We start from the raw sequence: 15,668 nt of genomic DNA on the forward strand, positions 1-15,668 counted from the left end.
AGCAACAACTTACAACACAAGGTAACATTCCACAAATAGCGGAAACACATGACGTCAGGAGACACGACATTCTTTGATACTACCAGGTTCAAACCCGTCATCGGCTTGCAAATACGGAAGTGCTGACCATGCAGCTAGGAAGTATTTGCCAGCAGCTTAAAAGAGCTAGGCACTAGAATTCGGTAGTTAGTCACACCTCAGAATTCAGTAGAATCTCCAAGAGAATACCAGCTACCAGGCGTAGACCTATTCACTCTATCAGGTCTCAAGCCCGGCTCGGGAAACCGAATGGTAGCTAGTGCCAAGGCAACAGCTAACACACATGCGATTTGGCCATCTTCGGTACCACGGCTTGTAAGTCACAGCTGTAGGTCAGACCATCATTTGAATAGCCTTCTCAAGGGCTCCCTCTTCAAGACCAGCGTGTGCTTCGTCGCCAGCCACGGGTAAGAAGACCATGGGCCGTTGAACTCCGGACTCCGTGCTCTGTCAACTGATGTCTACACTCAACCGCTTGGCCAAGAGATAAAATGTACATCGTCAACATCCGTTGAAATCATTCCACTCTCTGCCAGAAGCCTGTCAGCGAGATTGTATGGCGACTCCTGGTCGAGCCTGCATTTTTTGTTAATTGTTCTACATAGTACATCTCCTGTGTGTGCCTAATTTAATGAAGTAACATCTCTACGCTTAGAGGAAAGAGGTAACGTCAACGTCTACTCTGCTTCAAAGGCAACAGATCCTGTTGCGGTAGCACTGGCAGAGACAATTCCACACAGGTAAAACAGCGGAAGCGAGAAATCAGGCGAAGCCGGGTAGCTCAGTGGCAGAGCAATGGCACGGAATGCCAGAGACCCGGGTTCGAGTCCTGGTCGAGCCTGCATTTCTCACTAACAGTTCTACGTACTACATCTCCTGTGTGTGCCTAATTTAATGGATGATTGTATTTTTGCATTTTAATATTGTGTTTTTTCTTTATACAAATTTAGCATTGTAATCCTATAATATAACAGTAACAGACAGAACTATATAATCTTTATGAATTTAAGAAGTAAATTGGATTATTGCATTTTTTTATTGTATTTTCTTTTTTCATTTTACAATTTTAGCATTGTAATCCTGTATTGTGCCGGCCCCCATGGTGGAGTGGTTAACTCATCGTGCTACGATGCCAGGGGTCCGAGTTCGAATCCTGGCCTGGGTATGGATGTTTGTGAGTGTCTATTCATCAATTTCGTCATGTCATCAATCATCCTCATATTCGCAAATTAGCCAAGGTGGCACAAAAAGCAAAGCAAAATAAAGCAAATCAATCTATCAATCAATCAAATCAATAATCCTGTATTGTATGACGTTTTCCATACCCATGGACATGGGTCAATGGAAATTAAAGAATTTATCTTATCTATTCACCTGCAACCATTCTTTGCTGCCCAACACACCATACCACATGTAGTTTCTTGCTCTTGAACTGCATTTCTCTGGGTGCTCTTCCCTCTTTTGATGGAAGTCAAAGGTGATTTTTGCATCAATTCCAATTCCAAAATAGTTGTTCATCACACAATGCTCAAAGAATCCTTCCCTGAAACAAATTAAACAAAAATTATTCACTCGCTTTCTTGTCAACAAAGGAAACAGAAAAGGGATGCCTTACAACATCAAGTTAATAATTTTGAAATAGCAACAGTGGCATGGTGTGACTTTTTTAAAAGTGTTACCGGCTATCAGTATGACAATTATGTCTGCTAGACATTATCACCCCCCACCCCCCTATAAAGAAAACATGTCTTCGAGCTAGATATTTGTTCATTTTGTTCTTGTTTTGCAATCAGCACAGTGATTTAGCCACAAACACTCCTAGAAAGAACTACCACTCATGAGACAGTTACCACGAAAATCCAATGAATAGTGGTAGACCCTTGTCCATTCTTCATCTGTCTCTGTTTCTTTGCAATGAGGTGCGAAGGGGAAGAAGAAGAACCACACTTTTCTCGGGTCAGTTTGACGTTTGTGTGGTGAGCACTGAGCAGACGACAGAAATATTCTCCATTGTGGAAGGGAAGCCCAGCTGTACGTACTACTGTTGCCAACTTAGTATTTTGGAGCAAGGTTTGTTCAAATCACGAATCACACCAAGGAACTATATTTTCGTCTATTACCTAACTGGTCTCAGTTGTAGTTCAATCCAGCCTTGGCTCTGCAGTCTACCTTCAGTTGCTTCACAGAAATGGTATTCCTATTTTAGGAGGGATTTAGCTCTTTTCTGCCAATCCGATGTGACAACACTGGCTGATCTGGTAGGTATGAACGGCAACAGGGCCCCTTAACAGGCATATGAATAACCCCATAGCACACTATGCCCCAAAGTCCTTCCCGCTCTTTCCTTGCATTGGCACCCTCTTCTCCCTTGTTGCCTCTTCAGGGTAGCGGAACAGCCTCCCTCTCCGCTTCTGTCGGCTGCAGAAAAAAAGTCCTACGTAATATCTACTCGACGGCAACGATGTTCATTAACGTATTTAACAATGTTGTCATTTTATTGAAACAACTTTTTAATTCTTTACATTTTGCTGTTACCTGCGGTAACACCGGCTACATGCACACCACGCCTCTGAATAGCAACATCAGTTCTACTCTTAATTTAAACAATTCTGATATCTTAAATGTGTGTATTGAATTTCTAGCTGTTTTCCAAGCTATATTTACTTTGTGTGTATCTAATAATTGCTATGGGGGCAGAGTAAGATTTCATATCTTGCCCTTCAGTCACAGAAACTTATACTTTACTTTTATTATTGCTGTTATTATTATTATTATTATACAAACAATAAAATTGGAATTGACTTGAAAATAGTTTGACACTGACAAGTTCAGTCTTGAGTCCACAATTTAATCATAAACTGGATTCGCATTGCTTCCTTTCCATAATATATATCACTTTGTTTATGAACAGTTCCCGACTTTTTGCCATACTGCACACCCCTAGTTACAACAGTCAACATGATTTTAATGTCTCTGGTGAGAAAATTCTCCCATTATTTTGTTGGACATGGCATTTGTCCTGGTCCAGGATTTGATACTTGGTGGAGGTATGGTGTGGTTCAGATCTTAAAACTGTACATCCAGTCCTGATTAGCCTATCTCTGCATAAAGTGGACTTAAAAACACACACAAAAAACATGGTAGATACTTGCTGTAACACTTTCAGCCTGTAACTCGCACAAAACAATATTATTTGTAATAAAACATCACTACAATTTCTCCATTCAAATTACATGAACGTTTTCCAGATCTCTTATGGGGGCAAAAGCCCCTTGTGCTCCCATCATCAAACAAATAAATGCCATGTAGAAGAAGGATTCTACAATCTCAAGCAGTACCTATATACAGGAAAAACTTACAAGATATCTAGAGTTTTTATTAGTGCTGAAATCATGAGCCGACCCCCGTGGCAGAGTGGTTAGCACATCAGGCTACGACGGCAGGGGTCCCAGGTTCGAATCCTGGCCTGGGCGTGGATGTTTGTGAGTGTCCATTCATCAATTTCATCATATCATCACCCATCCCCATCTTCGCAAATTAGCCAAAAGTGGCACAAAAGGCGAAGTAAAATAAAATAAATCAATGCTGAAATCATGACTGTGGCTAAAGGGGCAGGACATATTCCAATCAGTCAGTAGTATGCACATCTTGAAGTTTACAAATCAATGCACACCAGTGTATACATCCCCTTGATATTACTTCATGTCAAATATTTCTTTTTGCAACCATTAAACATTCACAAATATGCATTTAGGTGTACATGTGTGTGCCTATATATATATATATACAGGGTGTCATTTTAATGGCGCCCACGGACCACAGATTCGTATAGAGGAAATCAGAACAAACAACTTTTCTCAGTAACATTTTTCTCGTCGAGGCATCGATTCGATGCTACAGCCGTTCAAAAAAGACCATTTTGCCACCTGGATGCTGGCAACCCAACAATACATTTGATCGTATCTGTGACGTCATTTCCTGCTGCGAAACAGCGTACGGCAGGATTGCAAGGAACACACAAATTTTGTGAAAAATGACAAACTACCAACTACATTATAAGCTGTAAAACAAAGCGAGAAACGCATCCAGAAGACCGAAGATCATAGCCTACCAGCCAGAAGATCAGCAGTCATCTCAGGGGAAGGTAGAAGTGAACCAACAATATGAGAAATGGTAAAAACCATATTCAAAATGACGTGTCAATATCGGATTTTGTCTCAGTCTACATGTCAAATATCAACAACAATAAATTTTATTGGACTTGCAGCTTACATGTGGCTGTTTACGCCCAGCTACATGTCAAATATTTGCAAATCTCGTTGCAAATTTGATATCTACAGATTTGTGTCCAGATGCCTTGTTGTACTTTTGTGCTGATAACGGAAGTATCATTACGGCTAAAAATACGTACAACCACAGTAACATCGTAATGACGAATCAGTAACTAATATACTGCCCTGTTCACAGTTGCAAACTATTACATGTGTATCCAGTGCATAGGTAAACACAGTCGTCGGAAAGTTTGTGTTACTACTACTTATATCCCTGTATTTTCAACCATTTTTGCTACTTGCCTCATAATGCCCTGAATATACATTATATTATGTGTTGATTATCTTTGGAATTTTGAGTTCTTTCATTTCTATTTTGTCATTTGTTCAGTGTGTCACAGACAACTAGTATCAGAAGAACGAAGTGGATAGACTAAATTGTAGATGCCAACTTGGTAAATAGATTTGCAAATATTTGACATGTAAGCTGAGACAAAATTCGATACAGTGACAAACTTCAATTCTATTTTCTTTCTACCATTTTTCGTATTGTTTGTTTACTTCCTGTTAGGTTAAAGAATGTGTTTTCTCGTTTTGTTTTACGGTACATAATGTGGCTGATTGTAGCTATGTCATTTTTCACAGAATATGTGTGTTCCTGGCAACCCTGTAACGCATCGCTTCACGACGGGATATGACGTCACAAATGCTATCAAATGTTGTGTTGGGTTGCCAGCATTCAGGTGGCAAAACGGGCTTTTTTGAACGACTGTAGCACCGAAACGATGCACCAACGAGAAAAATGTTACTGAGAAAAGTTGTTTGTTTTGATGTATTCTATAAGTTTCCGTGGTCCGTGGGCGCCATTAAAATGACACCCTGTATATATATATATACACACACACACACACTTAATATTGTATTTAATGAGAGTATTTAAAATTTAGTTTTATGTGTATACATATACTCCTTAATTGTATCTTTACAGTTCTTATTTGATTTCAAATTGTTCATACGTTTTCATTCATCTTTCTTACTTAATTATTATTATTATTTTTCTTATTGGATATATATATATATATATATATATATATATATATATATATATATATATATATATATATATATATATATACTGTTTGTTTGATTGATTGAATTAGTTTATTTTACTTTACGTTTTGTGTCTCTTCGCTAATTTGCAAAGATGGGGATGAGTGATGAAATTGATGAATGGACATTCACAAACAACCAAGCCTGAGCGGGATTCGAACCCGGGACCCTTGGCGTCACATCACGATGTGCTAACCAGTCGGCCACAGGGTCCTGCTATATATACTGCTTGTAACTGTAGACTGTATTGTGACAAGGGTTAGTTGGGAGAACAGCAGACGCTAAACCTCGCCCGCTCAATAAAGATATATTCTTACTATTATTATTATTATTATTATTATTATTATTATATACCCAACATAATTGCTCAGCCTGAGAAAATAGTCACAAAGTCAGTGGGGAATTTTCCACTAGACAATAGCCTAGGAGTCGCAAGTCCAAGGAGGGCATACAAAAATGAGACAGTGGAGGGGCAGAAATTACAAAGACCATCAAATATTAAAATTCCTTAATACTGTGATATAGCAAAAGAAAACACGTCAAGTCCTTTACTTGGTTATTTAATGAAACAAGGCAGAAGGAAGGAGCTTAACCTTTAAGGTCCCGTGGCGCTTATGCAGTTTTTACCTCTGTCCCAGGCCATTTAGACGAGTTTTGTAAGATTTAGCAAAAATCGTTATAGCTTTCTTCCTATGGCAGATAATTTAGTGAAACAAGAAACCTTTTACTAAGAATAAAATGTACTTTGATAAAGAAAAGATGAAGTGTTGCTATCTGTATGTATTTATTATTATTTGTGGCTTCAAATATGAAAATTGAAAAAAGAAAAAAAGAAAAATTTGCCCCTCCCTGTTGAGACATGGGACAGGAACAAATTCTATGTCCTATTTGCAACCACATGTCTGCATTATAATTCAATATTTATTTTGTTCCTAATGCCTTTTGCCAACCGAAGAAAAGAATGAAAAAGAAACAAAGTGCATGAGTTATTTTCAACAAGGGTTGGCAACACACACAGTGAAGTGCATGAGTTATTTTCGACAAGGGTTACAACATGTCGCTGTAGATGCATATCGACTCTTGGTTTCAAGTTCCACGCACTTCGAGTCTTGAGCATAGAAAATGAACAGGGTTGCAAAGCTAAGAAAAAAGGTTCAGTTCCATCGGTCAAAGTATGACCGACCAGGACTGTGGCCAAAAATGCCATCGGTCAGCACATGACCGATTGGGATTTAAAAGGTTAAATATCTTACATCGTAACTCTGTTTTCAGTACTGCATTTTAACTGGTGTGTAAGTCTGTATGGCAGACTGCAAAGGAAGCCATGCAAGGTCACATAAGTGCTCAAATATAAACAATTGTTCTTCTACGAAACCAATGTAAACATTTTGAATGCCAAAAATTGAAAGTCAAGTGGATGGATATTGGTTGAAATCAACATCCTTGTTTCCAAGTTCACGGCCAGTGTGGCTACCATAATGTAGTGTCAGTTTCTTTTCCTTTGGTGCATGTGTGGTGTTGTGTGAAGAAATACACAGTGCATGTGCCGCTTACAAACGAAAATTAGATTTTAAAGTTTACAAGTGTTATTAATACAGTAATACAGAACATGCAATTAGTGGAAGTGAAGTACTACCATGATAATAAAACAACAACAACAACAAATGATGATGATGTCATGGCACCAAACAAAGGATAGCCCAGGCGACCAAATTTTATAAATCCATCCCTGCACCCACTCATCCATAGACTTATGAATCTACTTTATTATCCCTGACATGTATATACTTCAAATGCAGAAACAGGTGGCATAGTTTTATACTTACAAAACACTTTCATCAAGATCCATCAAAGGCGACACTGCAGCACATAAGGCATCTGCATTTGCCAACAACACTGTACTTATTAATCCACCTGCAGTTCCTCGGGTTACATCTGAAACATACAATAATGTTTATTTACATATTGTTCACATAAATTCAGTCAAAGTTCATACAAAATGAAATTATCTGATACTGACAAAATATTATCAGGTACAGTGGAACCTCAACTTTACATTTCTCAGAGCTGGTTTTTCAATGTGCAATTAAAGTTTGGGTTGGCAAAAAAAATAGGGGTTACTGCAATTTTGAGTTTTTCCATCTGGGCTTAGCTCCTCAACCAGAGGTTAAGTGACAGTGAACTGGATCCGTGCTTTATCCGGTAGTCAGCGAGATGGCTAGTTGCAAACAAACATGGCTGCCTCATCGGAAGATTTATCTCCACCAGACAATTTCTAAGGCACACTGAATGAGGATTGATTGATTGATTTGGTGTTTTAAGTCCACTATTATGCACAGTAAAGCTAATCAGGACTGGACCTACAGTTTAAAGTGGGATCCGAACCACTATGTGCCTCCAATGGGTATCAAACCCGGGACCCCTTGATTACACACTGAATGAGGAGATACAACTGACAGACAGTTTGGGTGGTGAAGCTTCAGTACAGAATAAATCAGGCACAGATGAGATGGTTTGGACACATGAACGGGATTGGTGCAGACAGACTGCCAGTAAGAGCTTACAATACACAAGGAGTGGAAAAAGGCCAAGGGGGAGACCAAGATGTCGGTGGAAAGAACAGTTAGCAGAGTGTTAGGAGAAGAGGATAAGATTGGAACACCGTAGAAAGAGGAATGGTGGAAGACCAGAAGAAAGTGAAGAGGCTTGACTTCTATGCCGACCCAGTCAGAGGCGGGAAACGGCAAAAGAGGATGATGATGATGATGATGATGATGACTGAATGAGAAATAATTTAACAAAAAGTTATATTGGTGTAAAAATAAACTTGTTGTGTTTGGCAGAGTTCATATGAAGTGCACAGTAACAGGTAAAACAAAGGAATTGTCACCAGACTTTTATTTGCGTACACGTACTTAAGCCATCTGTCCTACAGTGAAGCAACTTCCCAAGTGGCAAATTGGTGTAGTGGATAAGGGTGGTAGCTAGGAGTGCATGTTTTATGTCGTGAGTTCGAGTCCTGCTGCTGACTTATTTCTTAATTGTGCATTTAGCACGATTTTGACATTGATTCTGTTTTATTTTGCATGATCCTAAAATATGTATTAAATATTCTAGCTTTTTATTGCGTGACTCAAATCCAGGACCCCGGGCATCATAACCCAATAGTCTAATCACTTCATAAAAAGGGCCCAGTTGAAGAAGCTGGAAAGACCTTCCTTCAGCCATAACACCAGCAACCTTCAGCAGATCTTGAAAAATCCGCTGATACAAATTCTTCCGGAAATTGGAGGGAACATAATGCAAACGCCGCCTTATGCTAAGAACACCATTATCGAGAGACATGGTCTCGCCAATGGTTTTAATGATCGAAAGTTTGAATTCCACATAAATAGTTCGAGAGAACTTTTCTCACCCCCAGTTGTACTCAAGAGATGAATTGATTGATACATAAAAGAGTTACTGCAGGGAGTGGGGCGCTATCGAAGTTTTATTTCAGGACTGGGCCTAGTCTACTGATTCTACGAGGACATCAAGCTACAAGAATCCTTTATCCCCTTTCTTACATTCTCACAACCCTGCCAGACCAGTCAACCATCGAAGTGTTAAAATGTTTGTTATTCTTATTTCACAGGGCGAGCTCCCTTTGCTTGTGTATGTGTTAACGTTGTTTCTCTGGGGTGTCACCCCAAGCTATAAGTGTACCTCTTGCAGCCAATACCTCTTGCACCAGGCTCTCACATAGCCTGAGATTCAATTCCCAATAAGAACTAGGGTTTTTATATGTTACATCGTCAGTTAAACGTTGCCTACAAAGTATGAATGTTCAATGATTTCTCTGTGATGCCATGTTCTCCCTAAAAAAAATAGATACAAAGTGGGTATAAACTTATAGTCAAAAGATATGTGCAAAATGTCAACATATTTTTCCCAATTACATAGCTACATAGATAGGAGTTCTTTATATTTGATGATGTCCCTTTTGTTCGGTAAGAAAGAATAATTATTTATACTACGTATTACCATTCTGTGTTTTGTGAAGTTGATCTGTTGTAGGAAAAAAGCCAAATGTGTAGTAATTGCTTTTCTCTTATATGTATATATTTATATGTACACGTCAGGTTCTGTATTTACAATGTAAACAATGAATTTCAACAACCGCATGTGCCTTATTATAGTTCTACCTTTCCACACCAGGCAAAATTTGATTTGAATTAGACATATGATGGCAGAGTGATCCAATTTCTCACCTCAGCATTGCCAACTCACAATTGTTACGTGTTCAAACTATGGTCAAAGAACCTTTGGTTATTTTCACCTTGAAAAACTCGCTGTTGCTTAAGACTGGAGGTGAACTCCAACTGGTGGTTGGCTGACCAAAAATTTGACCAGACATTGAAAAACCAGTCCTCAGGGGACTAGAGCAGTGTGCAAATTGAACTTTTTGCATTGGAGCAGGAAGAGTGCTAGGAAATTGACTATCTTTCTAGAGTGGAAAAATTAGCCACATTACTGTTGTTATTATTATCACTACTATTACCATCATCATTATTAGTGCTGGTAGTACCAGGTGGTCATAATGAAAGTTCTCCTAGTCAGAGCCATCCGGAGCGCAATCAAAGCGAATGCAGAGGGAAAAAAAAATAGTTCAAATTTTCACCAGCAGGTGGAAATGTGGTGCTGAAATCTGGTACACAGTGAACATCCTTGGAAACGCTTTGTGCAACCATTGATCACACGTTATTATGCTTCGAAAGGGTTACTCACGTTGACAGGGTGCATATTGAACACTGCTGTACAGAAATAAACTCAAATTTTTGGTTGTTGTTACTTCAGCGCCATATTTCAAATTGGTGGTCAAATTGGAACTACAAGGTGCATTCAATAAATAACCAGAAAAGTAGTATAAAAAATCTAAAATACGACCGTGATTGTTATATGTTTGTTATTTTGTGAAGGCATCTGTAAGGTATTCATAGCTGGGGCTGGCATGCTTGCCTCGTGCAAGGGATGCTGGGAAACAGTTACATAAGATGGCGGCACCCTTACAGGAGTGCTCCAAGCTGGAGAAGTGAAGTGTCGTAAGATTTCTGTTGAGTGAAGGTGTGAAACCGATAGAAATGCATCGCCACATGACAGTTCAGTATGGTGACAACTGTATGAGTCAATCACAAGTGTACAAGTGAGCTGAGAAGTTCAAACAGGACATAACCAGTGTTGAAGATTCTCCGCATCCAGATCGCCTTGTCACTGCAGTCACGGACTTGATACTGGAGAACCAGCATATTACTGTCAGTGAAATTGCTTCCCAGATGGAAATAAGTGTAGGATCAGCCCACCATATCAGTCATGTTGTACTAAGGTGCGAGGTGGGTTCCGAAACGTTTGACACCGGAAATGAAGGGGAGACGTGTTGATGTGTGCAGGGAGCTTTTGTGCCATGATGAAGCTGACGGCGAGGCATTTCTTCATCGTATTGTCACTGGAGATAAAAGTTGGGTTCATTTCTATGACGTAAGACGACAACAATGGAATGGCGACATCCTTCGTCTCCCAGACCGAAGAAAGTGCATGCTCAACGGAGTGCCGGAAAGGTCATGTTAACTTTGTTTTGGGACCACACGGGGCCAATTCTTGAACATTACATGCCCACAGGTCATAATGTAAACAGTACTACCTACTCCAATCTTTTGTGCGAAAAACTGAAACCAGCCATTCTGCAGAGATGACATGGTCTGGTGTTCACTGATGTGCTTTTGCTCCATGACAATGCGAGGCCACACACTGCCAATGTCACATTGTCTACCATCGAGGACCTAATGTAATACCAAGATACTACACAATGTTTCTTCTTTTTTTTGTTATGATGATGAAATAACTTGACGTTTTCCATGCCCTCTTAATCAAGGGTCTACAGAAGAAAAGAAAATCCAATTCAATTCAATTTATTGATTAAAAATTCTTATTCAAAGGCAGAAGTTCTGGCACAATTGACAAAACTTAAAAATAAATATTAAATAAATGATGAAGTACCTCACAAGAGTCATTATTCATGTTGAAAGGAGAGAAACAATATATTTAATTGAATTAATGAGTAAATTTTTTTCTCACATCTCTCTTGCATAAGTTTTCGTCTCACATCACAAAGTGAAATCATCATATAGCTCCTAACAGTACAAGAGACCGGTAAATATTTGAAAAATATAATAGTAAATAACAGACAAATTTGTTGAAAAATCTATATGCTGGTTATGCCATTGATTAGTAAGTATAATAAGGACTTGAAACAAATCTGAATATTTAAAAAGAATGGTATAAATATGAAATACTTACTTGGCCACATTGGTGACTGTACCAATGGGTTTATTATTGGCAATGTTTTCTTCTTCTCTTCTTTCCTTTGACTTTCGTCTTTCCTCTCAGGACTCCGAGGTGGATACACGTCAGAACCTTTAAATAAACTTCCAGTAGAGATTCTTCTCGTAGCTGTTGGGGAATAACCGAACACTGGTAAAGTAGGAACTAGAAGATGAGCACACATGGCTGGAAAGAAAGAAAAAGGAAAATGTCAGACAAAAGTGTTAAGCAAGAATGAATGTATTGCTTTCCATATATTAATAATTAGGGAGCGGAAGTTGATAACTTAAAAAAATATAGGTATTTGACCTATAGAATGTCCTAAAAAATGGAAAAAATGACTTAAAAAATGCAAAAAAATGACCATTAAATGATACAAAATGATACCACTTGCACATTCAATTAAAATATGCAACGAGGATTTCCAATGGAAATAACTGAACAATTTTAAAATAATTTTATGAAAAAGTCGTATACACTGAATGAATTGGTGTAAACTGTATTAATTTCCCGCATCTTTGACTGGTGATGTAGTGTGGTGTGTTTCTGTGGCACTGTAAAGAAAAAGAAACCCTGCAAGATATACCGTGCGTCCATTTCGATCTTCAGCCGAGAGATCGGGAGAAGCGTGGCGGGCGGCGCTGACGGAGATGCCGACATTTGCGGCCTGTAATGCCCGCCTATTTTTATGGACATATGCAGACATTTATATAACCTGTGCTGTAAGAGTATGGTTTTAATTTTAGTAGCTTAGTGGCTGTATGTGCCGATGATTTTGACACGCCCACCTCTTGTGAAACACGGCGTAGAGGTTTGTTTGGAGAACGTTCTAACGCTGCACCAATATCATCGAGTTTTGTTTCGGTTAGAATCCGTCGTTTTTGCTTAGGTGTTTTAAAATTTAACGATCCAGTTTCGCGTAATTTAAGGACAAGATGTCTAACCGTATCTCTATGTGGAGTTGAAACGCCTGGGAATTTCTGTACAAATTGCCTACACACGTCTCGACACGAGTCTGTTTTCAAGTACGTGTCATACATAAAAAATCTTTGTTCTAACGTGAACCTTCCGATTGTCTCACTGACACAACACACATACACACTGCAATAACACAAACAAGTAACTGCAAGTAACCAAGAATAGCACTCTTGCACACAGTACGAAATTAACACGCTCTTGGTTTACATTGCTCGCCACTATATTCACAACTCTGTCTTCATCTAGTCGCGAAGGAACAAAAAAAGTCGAGCTCGGAGATTTTGGATTGCAAGGAAGCTCACGAAAACCATTCACTTTTAACGGTTTCGTCTGCAGCATAATCTTGATACAGTGTTGCACATTCGAAACCTCCAAACGATTCCCATGGCCACAAAACTCTTTCAAGAATATAAACTTAAGCAGGACGTTCCTGGTCAAAACTATGATTAAAATGCTTTATTATCTGTGGCTCTTAACATTCCTTCTATTGCGTATTTATTTGTGTATATAAGAGCAGAACGTGGATGAATTACAGAAGAACTTTTGCGTGTTATAGCACAGGTTAGTGCTCGTTTTGCAATATTTATATAAATGTCTGCATATGTCTATAAAAATAAGCGGGCATCACAGGCCGCAAATGTCGGCATCTCCGTCAGCGCCGCCCGCCACGCTTCTCCCAATCTCTCGGCTGAAGATCGAAATGGACGCACGGTATATAGGCCTATGTTCACCTTGGTGAAAAGACTCAAGAATATTACCAAAATGAAAGAAGTGATAAAATATGACGAAACAATACACCGAATATTGCAAAAAATGACAGGAAAATGCCGAAAATAGGAGAAAATTACCTAAAACTAAAAATTGGCAAAAAAAAGCAAGAAAAAAAATGCACTTTAAAATTACCTTTTTTGGGTTTGTCCGAGATGTCAGAATAAAGATGACATTTCATCAACTTCCACTCCCTATTAATAATATTCATTATATAATACACATATAATTTATGTTCTATATTAAGTTTTAATGCAGAGTAGTACCACTACTTAAAAAACATTCATATGTTGTCGCACCAATGCGGAAACTATGATTGTGCAACTTTTGACTTTTTCACATAGTGCTCTTTCTGACTATTTCTTGTTGATAGATTCACATTCTAACATATATGACCTAATAAATAGCCATAAATAGATTCATATTTTACTGATGACTACATTTATCCAAATGTAATACCTGTTTTCTTTGTTGCTGTGGTGTTTTTTCCCCAAGGATCTTGAATATTAAAAGGCTTTTATCAGCAAAGTAAGATTTAGCAAATTCTTGATTTTGGCATTGGTGCACAATATAGTATAATTTCTAATAATATGACACTGATTGATCTACATGCAAAGTTTTTCAAATAAATAATTTGCAGGTATTTTAAAATTAAATTTTCCTCTGAGTCATGGATAATTTAGGGGAGCACATGAAGGTTTCGTAGGGACCAGCACCCACCCAGACCCTCTCAAGAATGTTCCTGATGGTTGTGAATATACTATTATTATAATGGAGTATTGTGACCAAGATTTCCAAATGGGCAAAAGGTAGAATGGTGTAAATATGTAAATTTTTGTAGTATAATAAACATTTTGAAAAGGAAAAAAATATTTGGTTGAAAAATTAAAGAAAAATTGTCACAGAGGTGGACATCTTAGCAGGATGGAAATATAGTTCAGTCGAAAATAGGAGAAAAATTATAATTATATATTCATTCATGAATTATGGCAATACTGACAACAAAGAGACTTATGTACAAGTTTTTTTTGTCATAAATTGAAGTGTTCAATTTATGACAAAAAATTGTAAGAATCAAGCCAAATTTTTTTGTATATTTTTTAAAATCTATTAATTAGGCCTTTTAAACTAATGGGTCTAGTCAGTAGGGCATCTGACTGCCACACGGGAGACCCGGGTTCAGTTCCAGGGGTGAGTGATCCAGTCTTGTCCCTGCATAAAGCGACTCTGGAGCTCACCCAGCCTCAAATCAATGGGTACTTGGGGGCAACCCTGGGGGTAAAGGTGGCCGGAGTGTAGTGCTAATCACATCCCCTCCAAAAAGGCCAAGATTGAGAATGTGTGGGGCCGTACCCCCACATCCCCTAAATGTGCCTTCATGGCATGGTTCTATATGCACGGGGAACTTTACCTTATTAAATTAACATGATTTATTTTAAAGCATTTGCTTACCACTTTCAGAAAATTCACTTAATCTTCTCCTTGGAACAAATTTCACCTCTTCTTCTTCCATATCAGATTCTTCTGGGGAAGGGGCACTTACAATAACACTAATATTTGGAGGAGGCATATTTTCTTCCTCTTCATATTTCTCCTTGTTTTCAGTCTTCTTTTGATTTTCATCACTAACAGCGACACCAGCAGGTTCCCCCGTTGGTGGGTCAATCACATTCGCTGCCGACGCTCTTCGTGATTCAGCATCAGCAAATTCTTTTGGTACCGGCAGAGAGATTGGAATGTCCACGGAACAGCTCGATTCTCTGCGCACATCAGGTAATGGAGAGATTGCTTGAAGGTGACTTATTGCTATGGATTCGCACTCTTCCTGCTCGCCTTCTGAGAGAGCCAGGTACACCGGAGATAAGCGTCTTTTCAAAAGGGGAGAGCTTGAGAAAGGTGATGGAGGCAGCGGGAAGTTGGTTGTTAAAGATGGCGCTAGGAGTGTTGTTGTGGGAGAGGGCAACGATGGTGGAGTTAAACTATATGATTCGTATGAAAATGCTTCTATCTCTGAAGGAACCTATAAAGAAAAGGAGGTAAATTAAACAATAACAATATTTAGTTATATCAGATGTATAACTAACTAACGAACTCTCTAGCCTTCTTAAACCCGAAGGTTCATGGCTGCAGCAACACAGGTCTTCC

General features: G+C 38.7%; 1 protein-coding gene across 1 annotated transcript in view; it reads right to left on the bottom strand.

Annotated features, from left to right (window-relative positions):
- The window catches only part of LOC145979778 (diacylglycerol kinase eta), a 359,862-nt gene that overhangs the window by 17,976 nt on the left and 326,218 nt on the right, over positions 1–15,668 (bottom strand). Inside the window, exons 14-17 of the mRNA XM_083112757.1 lie at positions 14,976–15,543; positions 11,754–11,963; positions 7,247–7,355; positions 1,414–1,582 (exon numbers count right to left, since the gene is read on the bottom strand). Coding sequence (XP_082968883.1) covers positions 1,414–1,582; positions 7,247–7,355; positions 11,754–11,963; positions 14,976–15,543 — 1,056 coding nt within the window. The remainder of the gene's footprint in view (positions 1–1,413; positions 1,583–7,246; positions 7,356–11,753; positions 11,964–14,975; positions 15,544–15,668) is intronic.

Source organism: Lepisma saccharinum, chromosome 26 (genome assembly GCF_977018435.1).
Source record: "Lepisma saccharinum chromosome 26, izLepSacc3.1, whole genome shotgun sequence".
NCBI classification, from domain to species: Eukaryota; Metazoa; Arthropoda; class Insecta; order Zygentoma; family Lepismatidae; genus Lepisma; species Lepisma saccharinum.